The 14944-nt window shown below is 35.4% G+C and overlaps 1 protein-coding gene across 1 annotated transcript in view; it reads right to left on the bottom strand.

The window, feature by feature from the left end:
- Positions 1–14944, bottom strand: part of CACNA2D3 (calcium voltage-gated channel auxiliary subunit alpha2delta 3) — a gene marked incomplete at its 5' end in the record, with an annotated part of 422930 nt that overhangs the window by 84044 nt on the left and 323942 nt on the right. The window contains 3 exons of the mRNA XM_080350552.1: positions 602–663; positions 893–964; positions 6599–6682. Coding sequence (XP_080206678.1) covers positions 602–663; positions 893–964; positions 6599–6682 — 218 coding nt within the window. The remainder of the gene's footprint in view (positions 1–601; positions 664–892; positions 965–6598; positions 6683–14944) is intronic.

Genomic DNA, 14944 nt, shown 5'->3' with positions numbered 1-14944 from the left:
CTAATATTTTTTCATTAGTAGATTATTATTAATTCAAATATGAGTATTTTTAAAGTGACTTCCTGGCTTTCATTTTCTTCTTTTTTTTTTTTTTTCCCTCCTGAGATGCATGCCAAAATAACATGGATGACTTACTCAGCTTTAGTTATACAAATACACTGAAGGTAGTTCAGAGAAACAAAATATCCAAACCTCAAATTGGAAGTGAAATACTATCTCATTTTACATTACATTTTTGTTGTGGAAAAAAATCAAAATGAGACTCAATATGTAGTTACTTAAATGGATTATAGTATTTATAGCTCTCCGAGTACTTGCGAAAGCCTTTCGTTCAATGTAAACCTCAACTGAATATTTTTTTAATGAAACATAAGCCATGACAAACACTGAGACTTTGCCTGGGTGAATTTGCACAAACTTTCCATCCTTGGAAAAGCTGAAAAGAATGCTGGTAAGGTCCTTTTCCTTGCTATTTTCAGCATTGTCCAGGGATATTTTATTGTCAGCTTTTGTTGATGAGCTTTTAATGTGTTCACAAGCTCTCTACAAATGCAAGACCAATAAGTCTGATGAAATGTTCATTTATTATGGTCGGCTCTACCTGAATGGAGTACCCTTGATGTCTGTATAATAGTAGTCATTTGTCATCACCAATACCCGCTTCTAGATTCAGAACAAGAAAGTCAGAAGGGGAGGGGGGAAGAAGTTAGTCTGCTATAAGAAATGTATAAAAGATCAAGTGATTAGTCACTGATAAAATTACAAGCAACGTTTACATTCAGTGAGTGAAAAAGAATATACTGCAGCAATTCATAATTATGGCAATCTTAAAAACTGATAAAAAAATTAACTGCTTGCTTTAAGCTTAGTTCTAATATTTTACACATTGTACCCCTTTGTCCACTGTCTTCTTCACTTCCATGGAAAATTTTCCTGTTTTCCGATTCACCATTGCATTTCGGAGCTGAAATGAAGGAAATGTGTGTCAATTGATTTATTTGCATTTTCTGTAATTCTTTCAACTCTGAGTTCTCTGGTATGCTCATTTGGTCTAAACAGTACTTAATTTTCTTCATTTCTTCATTTTCAGTAGTTCTGCTACACACTCAACAACCTCCTTACAGATTTTATTGTTGACCCTATAGGTCAAGACACCTGCCACACAACTTTGGGCAAGTTGTTGAGATATGTAAGATAGGAGCTTTCAGCATTCTTCATAGTTAAATAGGTTTTTGTGTAGTAATCTGGATCTCATGTGGGATAAAGAGGGTAACTGACTGACTACTATTCTGCAGTCACTGCATATGAAGGTAAGGACTAGGTTCCCGGCTGGATTTAGGCACAGTTGTTTAAATAAAACAATTATACCTATAATAACAAAGCAAAAAAGAGAAAACTCCACTTACCCTACACTATCCATTCTGCTTCTGCTTGGGCTGCATCCTAATTGAGCACCAGAAACTGCATCCTAACTGCACCAGAAATCAGAAGTAGCAAAAGAATGACAACCTATTTAATCAGTAACCTGGTTTAAGTGGAACAGAGAGCTGCAGTGCTCTGTGATTCCGTCTGGTTATCCACTGGTGTCCAGGTACCCCTTCCAAGGTAATACATTCTGTCTCTGTAATAGAAGAGCAGCCTTCCTCCCAGAGGTCACCCGCTGACACAGCCTCTCTCTCAGGGAAACATGCCATGAGGATGAAGAATGAAAAAACCCAACAGTCAGGTCTATAAGCCAAAATGATCTGCAGTGTCCTGAAAAAGGAGTAGGCGCTACCCTGACACGGCCAGTCTCAATGCAGGGTCTCTGGGCTGAAACTGAACAATGACAAGACATGGCTTCTAAGAAATACTCAGCATTAGAGTTCTGAATTTGCCTATTTATCAGTTCAGGACTTTAGGGAAGAAATAAGAAAGTTACTGTTTAGCAGTTATACCATCCATATGTGGAAGTATTTTATTTGAATGCTTAGATTTATGAATGGAAGAAGCAACTTCTTTTGCCTTATATGTTTAATTAATGGCACAGATGAAGAAAGTTTAAGCTGGTTGTTTCAGAATATCTTCAATTGCAAAGTGCAATTACTATACTTGTGGGATTATTTGCAAAAAAGAAGCACCTATAAATCCTTCACAGCTGTGACTTCATTACCATAGGAAAATTTCACTATCGCTAATCAATTCACACTTGCTCTTCGGGGATATTCAAAATGTAGAATAATATTGACAAAATGAACATTTTTACGTCTCTTCTATTGCTTATCTATCTGAAAACAATTGTGGACATTGTGTTATTGCTGAATAAACACCTCCTGTTCTCCAGTACCTCATGCCAAATTGGGCAATTCAGTCAGATTTTAGAATCATAGAATCATTTTGGTTAGAAGAGACCCTCAGGATCCTCAAGGCCAACCATAAGCTGACACTAGCACTAAACCATGTCCCTAAGAAGCTTGTCTAAATGCCTTTTAAACCCCTTCAGGGATGGTGACTCCACCACTTCCCTGGGCAGCCTGTTCCAATACCTCACAACCCTTTCTGTGAAGAATTTTTTCCTAATATCCAATCATTTTAATGAATAACTGTGAAGATAGTCATATCAACACACTCTTCAGGATTTCTGAGTTAGTATGGAGTGAAAAGAGAATGCCCAAACTTGCCAGTGAAATATCTGGTTTTATTCTCAGAAATAAGCTGAGCACGGCTGACCTATCAAAAACTGCAAACTTTGCAGCTCTTTAAATTTAATTCTGGGGCATCTAGATTTGAATTAACAGTCTTACTCTTCTGTCAGTGAGTGTAAAAGAATAATTTTTAGCTAGAGGCATGTATAAAATAAGGCATATATTTTACCGTACTTTTTTTTTTTTTAACAATACATAATAGGCAATTCTGGAAATATTTTCCCATTTTAAGTTTTGTGGTTTTGGACTTGGAGAGCTGGTCTTAATTAACCATCTACTTAACCATCTACTTTCGAACATTTACAGAACAGTTCCATTTATCTTTAACATGGTTTTCATTTTTCTCCTATTGGTGCCTGCAGTTGTCTAAGACCCATTCCTCCCACAAGCCTCAGGCAAGTCATAGATTTACTAAAAGGGCCTCCAAACTCTCAGTAGTGTTTAAGATCAAGTCTGCATGTGGGATTTGGAGTTTTAGTTTCCTTTTTTTTTTTTTCTTGCTTGCTGTGATTACATTTCTTGGCTTTGTAATCCGGTTTCTCAGCTCTTCTGCAGTTTCATCTCCCTCCTCAAATGCATAAAATAAGTACTGCCTCAGTTGGCTTCAAGCCCCAAAACATTCATTCATGGTCTTTTTTATTCGGAAAAAGAGATTTCATTCAGCTAGAAATTATAACAAAAGAATTTTAAGAAGTGAGTTAATAAGAAAAAGGTTTCCGTCCAAATTGAAACTTATTGTCTTTGGTACTACATATTCCCAAACTTTGCTGGAAGACAGTGTTAGTTTAATAAACTGGTGTTAAAGATTTCTATTTGTAATAAAATGTACTAACAGCAAGATAGCAGGTACTATTAACCTGGAAAATAAACTGATGAATATATATTTACACCAACTCTACTTACACCAACACTATTTCACGGTGAAAAAAATTCTAACCTTAGTTACCCCACCTTTTCCATACTGTATCACTAGAGAAAACCTGTTTCTTCACCTCTTCAGAGTAATACACACTATTACTTCTTCAAATAATTATCTTCCAATCAATTGCTAACAATCCAGTTTCACTGCTATAGTATGAAATCATTCTGTATGTGGTAAAAAGTAAGAAAATGTCTTAATCAGCTTCCACATAAGTGTCTCATGACAGCCAAATTTATGGGTATGCAGCTATTTCAATACATTAATTCTTTCCCTTTACAGTTGAATAAACAACCCAAGTTTGGAAAAAATCAAGAACATCAATAATTACCATTTTGACTCAAAATTAACAATATTAAGGAACTGCCTACTACATAAGATCAACAAAAATAACATGCACTTTTTGGACACTCATTTGGATCTTTACCTCAGAAAAGCTGCATAAAATGATGGACTTCATTGCAATAATCTACAGAACTTCCTTCAAATTCCATTATCATTCTAGCTCTAATGCTAATAATGACCCTGCCTGTAGCTCCAATATCAATTTGTTTCATATATCCTTTTCCTTCATTCTTTTATTAGTATTTCTTACCATTAGCCCTTCTGAAGATCTTAGTAACATGGCATAAATTACGTACATATTATTTCACAAAAACATAAAAATCTTGTAATTATATACCAGCTTACTTTCAAAAATAGCTGTAAAAATATTGTTGTTTGAAGTTGCATTTTCTCCTATTTAGATGCTTGCATGAATGCCCCCCCTTGAGTGTGGCACTGCTGAGGTATTAGGACAACATTTGGAATGTTAATACATTTTTCTATAATATTTAACCCGCTGTTTTTTCAGAAAACACTTGGTCACTAATCATCAAACAGTAGATGTGCAGGTTGTTTTACAAAACCTATCTATTGGGGGATTATTTATCAAAGAATGCCTGCTTATTCAGGCATGCACTAGGGAATTATCAGCATTGATGGATGGGGTCATTCAAGGAAGTCACTATAACACACCTATATTATATGTGAGTATTGCTGCTCCAAAGCTACAACAGAATATCTAGGGTTTTTTTCTATTATGTATTAAATATATGTCTAAATTAATTTCACTTATAATTTATCTCTTTTTCACTCTTACATATTGGGCAATGGACCTGGATCTTTTTGCAAATGTAATGATCACTTTAGTCTATTTGTAATGTAGATTAACTTCTTTTCTCCTTCAAATGATGAAACAATTGGAAAGGCTGTTTGTTTCTATGTTACAATTAAAAAAACACTTTTTAACAAACTTCTGTATAGGAGAAAGGGAAAGAGATAAAACATACGTATCTCTCATCAAAAGGTGAAATAAAACTTTTTGCAAACCAACCAAGCAAATAAACACAAACAAAAAGCACTAAACCACAAAAGAGAAATAATAATAATAATAATTAAAAAAAAAGTTTTAAAAGCTGTACTTAGCTAAAACAATAACACTTGAAAGAGAAAAGGAAAATTTAAAAGGCCATTTGGAAAGGAATGGTTGAGTAATACATGATCTGAGACAAGAAAAAGGCAAGGTACAATATATAAAGTCAATGCAATTGCCAGGATTGCAGAAGGCTGCTACAGTATATGAAAATCTAATGAGGAAGCCTTGAAGAGCGTATGCATAGAAAACTGCACAAAGCTATACAAGAAACATTAAAAAATGAAACATTAACTAAGGCAGGAACATTGCCTCCTCAGAGAGGATAAGGACAACCAGGACAATCTATCACCTGATAAACCAGACATCCCTTAAAACATAAATGAACTGTTTCTCTATTCACAAAGGGGGTGGAGAGAGGGAGGAATGCAAGATATATATTTTTTAAGGGAAGAGAAAAAAATAGACTTATGTCAGAACAGAGATCAAGAAATTAGTACATCTGAAGACTGACAAGACTCCAGGGACAGCTGTACGTGATCCATCCCAGATTTCGGAAGAACATGACAAAGTAAATATGGGAGCCTTCAGTGGATATGTTCAAACCCTCTCTGGAAAAGCAGAGGTATGAGGGACTTGAGAGAAGCTAACAGAGTACTGATATTTGAGAAGGGGTTGAGGAGACATCTATGAAAATACAGACATGCAGTCGTGACTTTGGCAGTAGGGAACTTATGGGAAAAGCTAAATTACAGGACAGAAAGGGGAACACCTGGAAAGTTACGATTTAATTAAGGACAGTCAGCATGGATTCACACAAAACGAATCATGCCTAACAAATTAGATTTATTGAGGAAGTAACAGAAAGACCAGGCAAAGGTTAAGCCATGGACATAAGGAAAGCTTTTGATACAGTACTGCAGAAAAGGCTAAGTCTGCAAGGCAAGAAAGAATAAGATAAAGAGTGAACTACAGAGTAGATGGGACACTGAAAAATGAGTTTAACTGAAAGGATTTTGTACATAACAGCTGATAGACATAGAATGCATGCTTCTGCAGCTACCCATATGTCTAAAATTAGGAGTTTCGAGTGAATCTGTTCTCTTAACAGAGGTCAAAGAATCCAATTTTGTTTATTCATCCGATATTTTTTGATTTTGTACATTAAGGAAAACAGCTCTCATTACTTTCATTAAGGAATGAGGAACCTCATGAAGAGAAGTTAAACTCATTCCTTCATTTCAGAGTTTCAGCAGTTGTCTGGGCCAGCCTTAAAGAGCCTATTCCCTTCTCTAGCGCTACATGTGTGATCCACTAAAAGTACATGACAGGATGCATGGAGAATGCAAAGGTGATGAGGTTTACCCAAGATACAAAGAATCTGTGTTTGTGGTATATGCATATGTAAGGGAGAATCAATACAAAACAGTCATAAAATTCTGAATGAAGTAAAAGGGGCTATTGTCCTTCCCTTCCTGAGAGCAGTCAGGTGGCCTCTCTAATGACTACTTAAACAGTTTCCAGGTACAGTAGGGGGATGCAAAAACATCTTCTGACAGGGTTTTAAAACACATCACTTACCACATCATCTCTGTCTTCCCACTCGACCTCAGAAAGATCCACACTACTGTAGTTGGGCTTTCTTCGTTTCTTCCCCTCTTCATACTGGCATAAAAAGAGTGAAATATTTAGCACATCCTGCTTCATTTGCAGAAAAACTTTGTATTAGAAGATTTTTTTTAATTTGCTGTATGTGTGCTGATTGTATGCAATACACTTAACAGTATGTACAATTCATACAAAGTGCACTGTGTTGATGCATAAATATTGTCTGTGAACCAAAAACCTACATCACTCACGATTATCTCCATGATCTCATGACACAATACAAAGCTTTTCTTGATGGACACACTGGGAACTCAAACCCAGCAGTTGTACTTTCTTCTCCCCATATGGAAAATACATGAAACCTCAATCTTGTAGTTTATGTTAAATGTCTCAAACTAGCTCTTTCAGCTGTACAGGAGGTTATATTTACTATAAACTTATCAACAAAATGTTTACCCATTTCTCTTTAAACAACATAAGATGCAAGTCTTGGGAAGCATGGTGTTAATATTTGCTGATACCACATTTTATCTACAACTTCACGGGGGGGAAAAATAATACAAAATATAAACTGTCATTATTAGTGTATCACTAGTCAGTATCACTAGTCACTGCTACGCTGTAAATTGCACATTTAAAACAAACATCCTAGTTACAAATTCATTTGGCACTGAGATGTTTATAATGTAGGAAATTCTGCCCTCTGCTGAACATTCAATATCAGAGAGCCTACTAGTGGAAGAACAAAAACTGCACAGTGGAAGAGAAATCTAACTGGTTAAGAAAAATTATGAGCATATATTTCCAAAACAATTAAATCTGTGAGAGGATCAGCATAATGTGAAATCTGGTCTTTTCTCTTTTATGATGTGTATAAGTGGGAGAGAAAACCACAAGTCTTTCTATGAAATATGACAGAAGACATTGGGAAACTGTGAAAAATCCCCAAATTGCTTTTGTGATTCCCCAACAATAGCATCACAGAAGGACAGAAAAGATACCTGTAAGGCAGTATATATAGTTGATTCTCCTCCCTCAGGGCAGGACCAACTATATCATAAACCAAACCTGTCAGTGCTTGAGACAGCCAATTCATCACTGGGGCCAGTGGTGCAGGAGCTTTCACTCACATTCTGCAGGTTACAGAGAGACTAGAGAGGCCAAAGAAAAATCTTGCTCTCTGAGTATTAAGAAGGTTATTCCCATCCTGACTTTTTCCTCTCCAAATTAAAAGATTCACTTGCGAATCCCACAGTTGCTTTTGTAGACCACAGTATTTAAAAATAGGCATGACAAAAACTTCCCAAAGAACAGCAAATGTTTAAAAATATTGACTACTGAATCATAATCACAAAGAGATTTTAAGATATTAGTAGCATGGTAAAGTATCTTCTAGCACAGGCTTCACTGAGCCTCCTTAATTTTTGCTCATAATAACTTGGACACTCCCAATTATTTCTACAGATTATTCTTTTGGGAAACTATGTGGGGAAAAAAAATAATCCTGAAACAATTCTCATTCTTCTTTTGAATAACCAAAAATCTTAGGAACTCTGTTGGTGTAAGCCTTATACTAAGTTCTGAGAATTCATACAGATGCAATTGAAGAGGACTTTCATGTGCTTTTCTCTTCCCTCTGCTAGAAGCCACCATTCTTGTAACAGCAAGGTTTTCTACATCTGTGCTAATGCTATTTCACAGATGGGTAGAGAGATGTAAAGAATTTCTGCTTTCAGCACATGCTTATACACCAGACTGTGAACTCAAGCAGCTCAGTGCTGTGATTCATTCTTCCTGTGTGATAGCTCTGATAGCCAAGGAGATAACTATACCCAAATACTGAAGTACAAAATTTGCAGCCAATATAGTTAAATCTCACAATAATAAAATATGAGAGGATGACATTCAGTTCATTACCAGTGCTTGATTTTTGTAGCTTTCTGTGTTTTGCAAGTCTTTCATTATGGCTGCAGCTATATCGATATTATCTTTAATCTTTACAAGAAGTAACTATGTCTAGTCTTTGTGGCTTCACCAATTAACCAGGAAAATCTTCGATCTGATTTAGTTACTCTAGTATAGAAACAGTTACAATCAAACTCTGAAACACTGAGAGCTCAGAAGTGTTACACAGAAGTTAGCAGGGATCATTTGAGTAGAGCAAACAACTCCTGTACTGCTTCCAATGTTTAATTACATCCTTATTCACAGATGTTGAAGAGCTTCTGGGCTATACTACATTTTCAGACACATGTGCAAAGCCTCACTTATGACAATAGGAGTTGATCTGGTATATCTGACAGGAGAAGTAGGCTTGAAACACAAAGCAAACATTTGCATCATATTGATTATGGGGTTTGTACTTATTTTAATAATATAGATTCCACACCTTTCACTCAAAGAGCAAAACCAAAATCAAATGAAGAACTGTATGAAACATTCAAAGTTCTTCAGCAAAGCCAAAATTGGAAGCATTCATACCTCAAAATTTCAAATAAGCAGAAACAAAGCCAAAATACCAGTGCTCAAGCAAGTGTTAGGCTCTGTAAGCACTCAAAGGACCTGAAAGTTCTTAAACACATTTAGGAAAGGAACTAGTGAAGTATTGAGATGCCTAACCCCTTGTTCAGCTCTTACACTTTAGGCACTACTGCTTGATTGCCTACATAGGAAGCCAATAAGTGAAGAACAGATTTATGTTACATTTCAGAAATGGAAGGCAGAGAAAACAAAACCCAATACCCAGTAAGGACAAGATATCAAAAAAAAGCAAATATTTGCATATCTGTGTAGCTTTGCTTACAAATCTAATCTTCATTAAGTTACATATCTTTGTGCTTATGTAACTAGGGCCTAAAACATAAATGCAAGTAGATCAAATATAAAATACTTCCTAACACTACTGCTCAATTGGCAATTCTTCTCTGGCTTCTTGCTAGTTTTACTGCTTAACTAATTTCTTAGTAAAACTTATTCATGGACACTGAAGTAATTCACCAGGTTTTTAAAATAGCACTCATCTATACCTTTTTGTCTGGTAGCAAAATCAATCTAACTTTTTATCTCTTAGACTCATGGATGACGTAAAAAATGTTGATTGAAGGCTGAAGCCAAACCCATCTGCAAGATTACTGTAAAGCATTGAAACAAATTATTAAGAGACCCACTGGGAAAGACAGAAACTAGGCTCTCTACCAAATAACTCCGATTGGAGTGCATGAGGAAAAGAGCTAGATTTAAACTGTGTGCTGTTAATCTTCTTTGGTCAGTATAAAAGTATGGTGATATTATATTGTAGTTAATACCGGGAAGGAAGACACTGAAAAATTTTAAATACCTAGACTAGAATACAAGAATCTTCTAGTCTGCTCAGAACTACATGATAGATCCAACATATTTTTGTTTGTGGAAAGAAGATAGGAAATTATTTTGTTTGGTAATCAGAATGAGCTTTATCTTTATCTTACTCCGTATCTTTTATTTGAGGTTTGGCCAAACTCTTTTAGCACTGGATGATTCAAACAACATGTGATGTGTACTGTTTAAAGACCGAATCACATTTTTTCACCACTCCATATACAACAATTTACATGTGCCATTATTAATGTGTTTGGTTTTTTGGTTTTTTTTTTTAACACAAGCAGTTTCAAACCATCTGCATTGAATATGACCTGCCACATGTTTATAAAGTCACAGTGTAGCAATCTGATCATGGAGAGAGCAAGCTACGTCTTAACAGCTGCGAGCCTTGGGTCTAAGGTGATTGGAATTTCTCAGACATTTTCCATCTGGGTAATGGGGAGGTAGGATAGAGTAAGTTGCTGTGATAGCAGCCTTGGAACTGTCAATAGATTTTAGCAAGCTTGCTTAGCCACACTTGTAGAATCATCTGTGTGAAATTATTATAGCAGGAAAGTATCCACTAAACTACAATAAAAGCTAGAGAGGTAAAATAACTTCAAAGGAAAGATCTTCCTCTCCAAACTACTATCCTATGTACAAAAGTAAGGAATCAAAAACCAAAACAACTCTTTAAATTTTAAAATGCAGCATCAATTGATTAGGTTTCATGTTTTTGGATTAGTACTTCAAAACTAGGATAATTTATTAATCTAAACAGGACTTGCCAATGATCTCATTTTTTTTGTTTAGAGGAGACAAACTTGAACACATGCAAATATGTTTTGTTGAGCTTAAACACACAATACAATTGCATGTAAAACTGTAATTTACATTAAGTCACCCTGTAAAGATATTCTTGTCTACAGTGTTTGATAGGAAAAGCTGAATGAACAAATATCAGAGGAAAAACATCATTAAGTAAAATCACATGCTTCTCCATATAGTTTTAAATAAACACACACAGATTGAACACACTGTCACTACTGTACTTCCCTGGTCTAGGCAGTTATTCAGATCCTTCCCTTGTCTAAGATGCTGGACACTAATGTTACCTCTTAATTACTGTCTAGTATAGCTCTGATTGACATAATGCAAAGACTGCAGCTGTTTGAATGGAAACTGCACTGAACTTGACTTTACTTGGTCAATACGACAGCCAATACCAAGACCTTTACCAGCTGTCCACCCTCACAGAAGCTGCTATCGAGTCACACCATTCCTTATTGACACAACCATGCAAGGGGAAAGCTCAGTTTACACCAACTTAGGAGAATCCTCTGTTTCTGTCACCAGTCATTCAAAGGTCTCTTCTTTGCACAGAATAAGGCAGGAATATATTGATGCTTCCTTTCCTGGCTCCAAGGTGGGGTACGTCCCTGAGTGAGGCAGTTCTCCCAAAAGAGCCCTGTGGCCACTCTGCTGTGTAAAGGAGTATGGAAAGGACAGGGAGGGCAGTGCTTCATCTCTACTTTTCAGCAAGGATTGTAATAATTCCAAATTCTGTTAACTATGGATTAAGTCCTTCAACATTAGCCCATTAAGAAAATAAAGCTTCCATCATAAAATGCTTAAACACTATGGGACAAAGATAAGGTAATGGAAAATACAGTGCAAGGTTGTGAGAAGACAGAAGAAGAGATCACTTCAATAGACTGATTCATACTCGGACATTAAAAAAAAAGAAAAAAAGTAGTGAAAAATTCCCTTCACTGCTTCACCTGTTTATATAACATCACCCGCAGTGACTGAGCTTTCATTCACCACACGCTACATCGCTGCAAAACATTCTGTCTGGGCATACATGTGAAGCAGCATCCTACCCCAATGTAAATCACTACTGTTTGGCTTTTAAGCTCATTATTTCATTTGGATTTTTTTTTCTGCTCACATGATTCTGTTTTGTCTTTTCTGATACTTGTATTTAATGATCTGCATCTAGTTTGCAGCCGCAAATGGTATTTTATTGATCTGCATTTAATCTTGAATTTGTAGAACACTCCTAGGTGTCCAGTCAAAACCAAAGTTGCTTTCCATACAAAACTATTTATTTTAATATTTGAAAAGGTAACATCTTGGTTTTCTTAGGAAAACAGGAAGAACAACTTCCCTTTCCAAAGAGAGACTTTAATGACAAGCCTATTGTTTAAGATGTTAATCCAGAAGTTCCTAGGTTTGGGTTGGCAGTAAAATGCAGTTATTTTAGACTGATTTTTCTTGCCAGATGGCAGTGAAAAACTGCCACACTATAAAATTTGCAGAAATATTGCAGAGAAAAGCTGACAACAGGAGCCATGTAATTTCCCAGGGAAAAGAGAATAATGTAATTCTAAGTTTCCATGCAGAGAAAAAGTAGGAACAATTAGATGCACACAGAGGAACCCTCCAGCAAAGTAATAGAAGAAAATTATTTTCATGCCATGTGTATTTAAATTACTCACTCTGCTTACACTTGTAACATGTTTGAATGACAAATGGTGCAGTAGTGTTTAAAATAATGAAACAAAATACGGAAATGTGTAAGGTGAGTAAAATTAAATACAAAAAACCAGCCTTAAGTCACCTACAGACTGGATAAAGAGCATATTGGCTAAGCTCACATTTTCAGGTGGATTGTCGTTATTAGGAATGTGACGTGTATGCGATTTACTTCGCTGAAAAAAGATCAACCCCTCTCTTTAGGATTTTATTTGCATTCTCAGGACCTTATAATTTGGGATTATGTAAAACTGGCAGCTGCTTATAATTATTTGGGGTTTGAGTAGAAATAATTAAAAACATCTGCCTTTATCTTAGTAGTACCAGACTTAAACCCATGAGTTCGGTTATACCTAACTTCAAAGCTGAAAGCAAAGAATAAAAGAAAGCTTCACATATTGCTAACAAATTTTCAGTGATTCATTTATATGTACAACCAGTTATTCAACAGCCTTCAAACCTTTAATTATCTTTTAAATATATGTAATTTTGCACTTCTAATTAGACAGCAATTTAATGCTCTCACAGGGATTCAGATGGGCTGTCTTTTTTGAAATGTAAACTCCAATAGGAATAATCATTGGCATTCAAGTGATTGAATTCTTCAGTTATTTAAATGAACGTGAGGCATTTACACTGTTCAAATCATTTAAATATTCTGCTGTCAGCTACAGCTGTAGAGTTTTATGGAGTCGCTGAATAAAGCAAGGGTAAGTGTAGGTTATCTTACGTTCCAGGCGGGACTCCCCAGAGAGAAATGAGATTTGCTGCTTATGAAAGGCTAACATTGCTTAAGTGGGGCATTAAAGTTTCCCCTGAGACTTGGATTTCTCTGTTTTTCTATATTAGGAGAAACAAATTTTCCCAGAATTTACAGCTACAAAAGACTTGATACTGATCTAGCAATCTTCAAATATTCCAGGTCCTTTAGCTTAATATGGTATATCGGGACAGTCAACATTCTAAGTTTAAAATGGTAATTTACTTAGGCAGTAAACCACCAATATATTTTGGTGAGAATATTCTGATATATACATGGGCTTTGATTTCAATGTGTACTTTTCCTTATTAAGACTAATCAAAGTAATTAATGATATGCATCATTTTAAAGAAAGCAATTTATCAATTGAATTGGTTTGCAGTGATAAACAGAGCATTCACATACAACCATTTGAAAAATTACCATTACTAGCCTCTCAGAGCTTATACTGAGAGTAGAAACAGATACCTAAGTCTTCTCAGATAGAGGATTTTGATTTAAACTCAGAAATACTACAAAATCCTTAGTCATCATGGATGTTATTAGATTAATTCATAAATCATAACACATTCCTAAACTCACATTTATCAAAAAAACAGCAGAGTCAGAATAAAAGATGCAATCTGATTCCATAACACATGCATTTGTCCTTAAATGTGTTTTATTTAATTAAGAAACCTGAGCTTCTTGTTCAAGAACTTTGAGTATTCTACCTAAACGAATGTAATAATTACTGAAAACAAAATCCCTTTTTACTCCCTGAACAAAAATACAAATTCCACTGCCAACTATGAATCAAAAACACCACAGACTTCACAAAAATCTAGTCGCAATCTTGCTATTATTCACTGAAAACCACACAAATATTAGGATTGAGAGGCAACAGTACAAACCCCCAACACCAGATAAGATTCACAAAGGTGTCAATACATGACTATGGCAGACACTCATCTTTCAGTAACATTCTTTAATTTCTCTGCAATCCCACTACAATCTCCAACGACGGCATTTTTCCCCTGGCACCAACATTTAACAGACTTCACAATGACAGTAACAGTAACAAGCAATCAGCCCACAGGAATATGGTGGTTGTTTTTTAGTGTGTGTAAAAATATATATTGTTTGTTTATTCCTCTTCCTTTATATTCAGTAATCTCCTTTCTTTGGCAAATTGTAACATCATCATGATATCTTTTGCATTTTAAAATTTAATGTAGTAACACCTGGCACACTACAAGTGCTGATGGGATACTGAAAAGCAAGAAATCACATATGACATAACTGTTGCTGAGAAAAACTTTGTCCTCATGTACACATTTCAAGCATGTGTAAGGAGCCTCAGAAACCAAGTTACTGCCTTGAAAATATCAAAATTCAATTTTGAGCTCCCAAACAATTCATTTTTTTCCTGAAGTTTTAGTTTTAAACTAAATATAGCATTCAAAATTACACCATACAATTTAAAATATTCCCTCATGCAATATAAAACATTGATCTGTAAAAATATCGACTTTTTGTCAAAATGCAGCATATAGGAGGGCTACGGTATAGCAATAGTACAAAAAAAAAAAAATTAAAAATCATTACCATCAGTTATAGTTTCTTGAATTACCACTTGAGTATTTTTGATCGGAAATGCACGCTAAAAAGTACGTAACATGTAAAAACACCTAAAACATACT

This window comes from Nesoenas mayeri, assembly GCF_963082525.1.
Source record: "Nesoenas mayeri genome assembly, chromosome: 10".
Taxonomy (NCBI): Eukaryota; Metazoa; Chordata; class Aves; order Columbiformes; family Columbidae; genus Nesoenas; species Nesoenas mayeri.
Note: the sequence above shows the minus strand (reverse complement) of the source record. Positions and strands in the feature narration are given on the sequence as shown.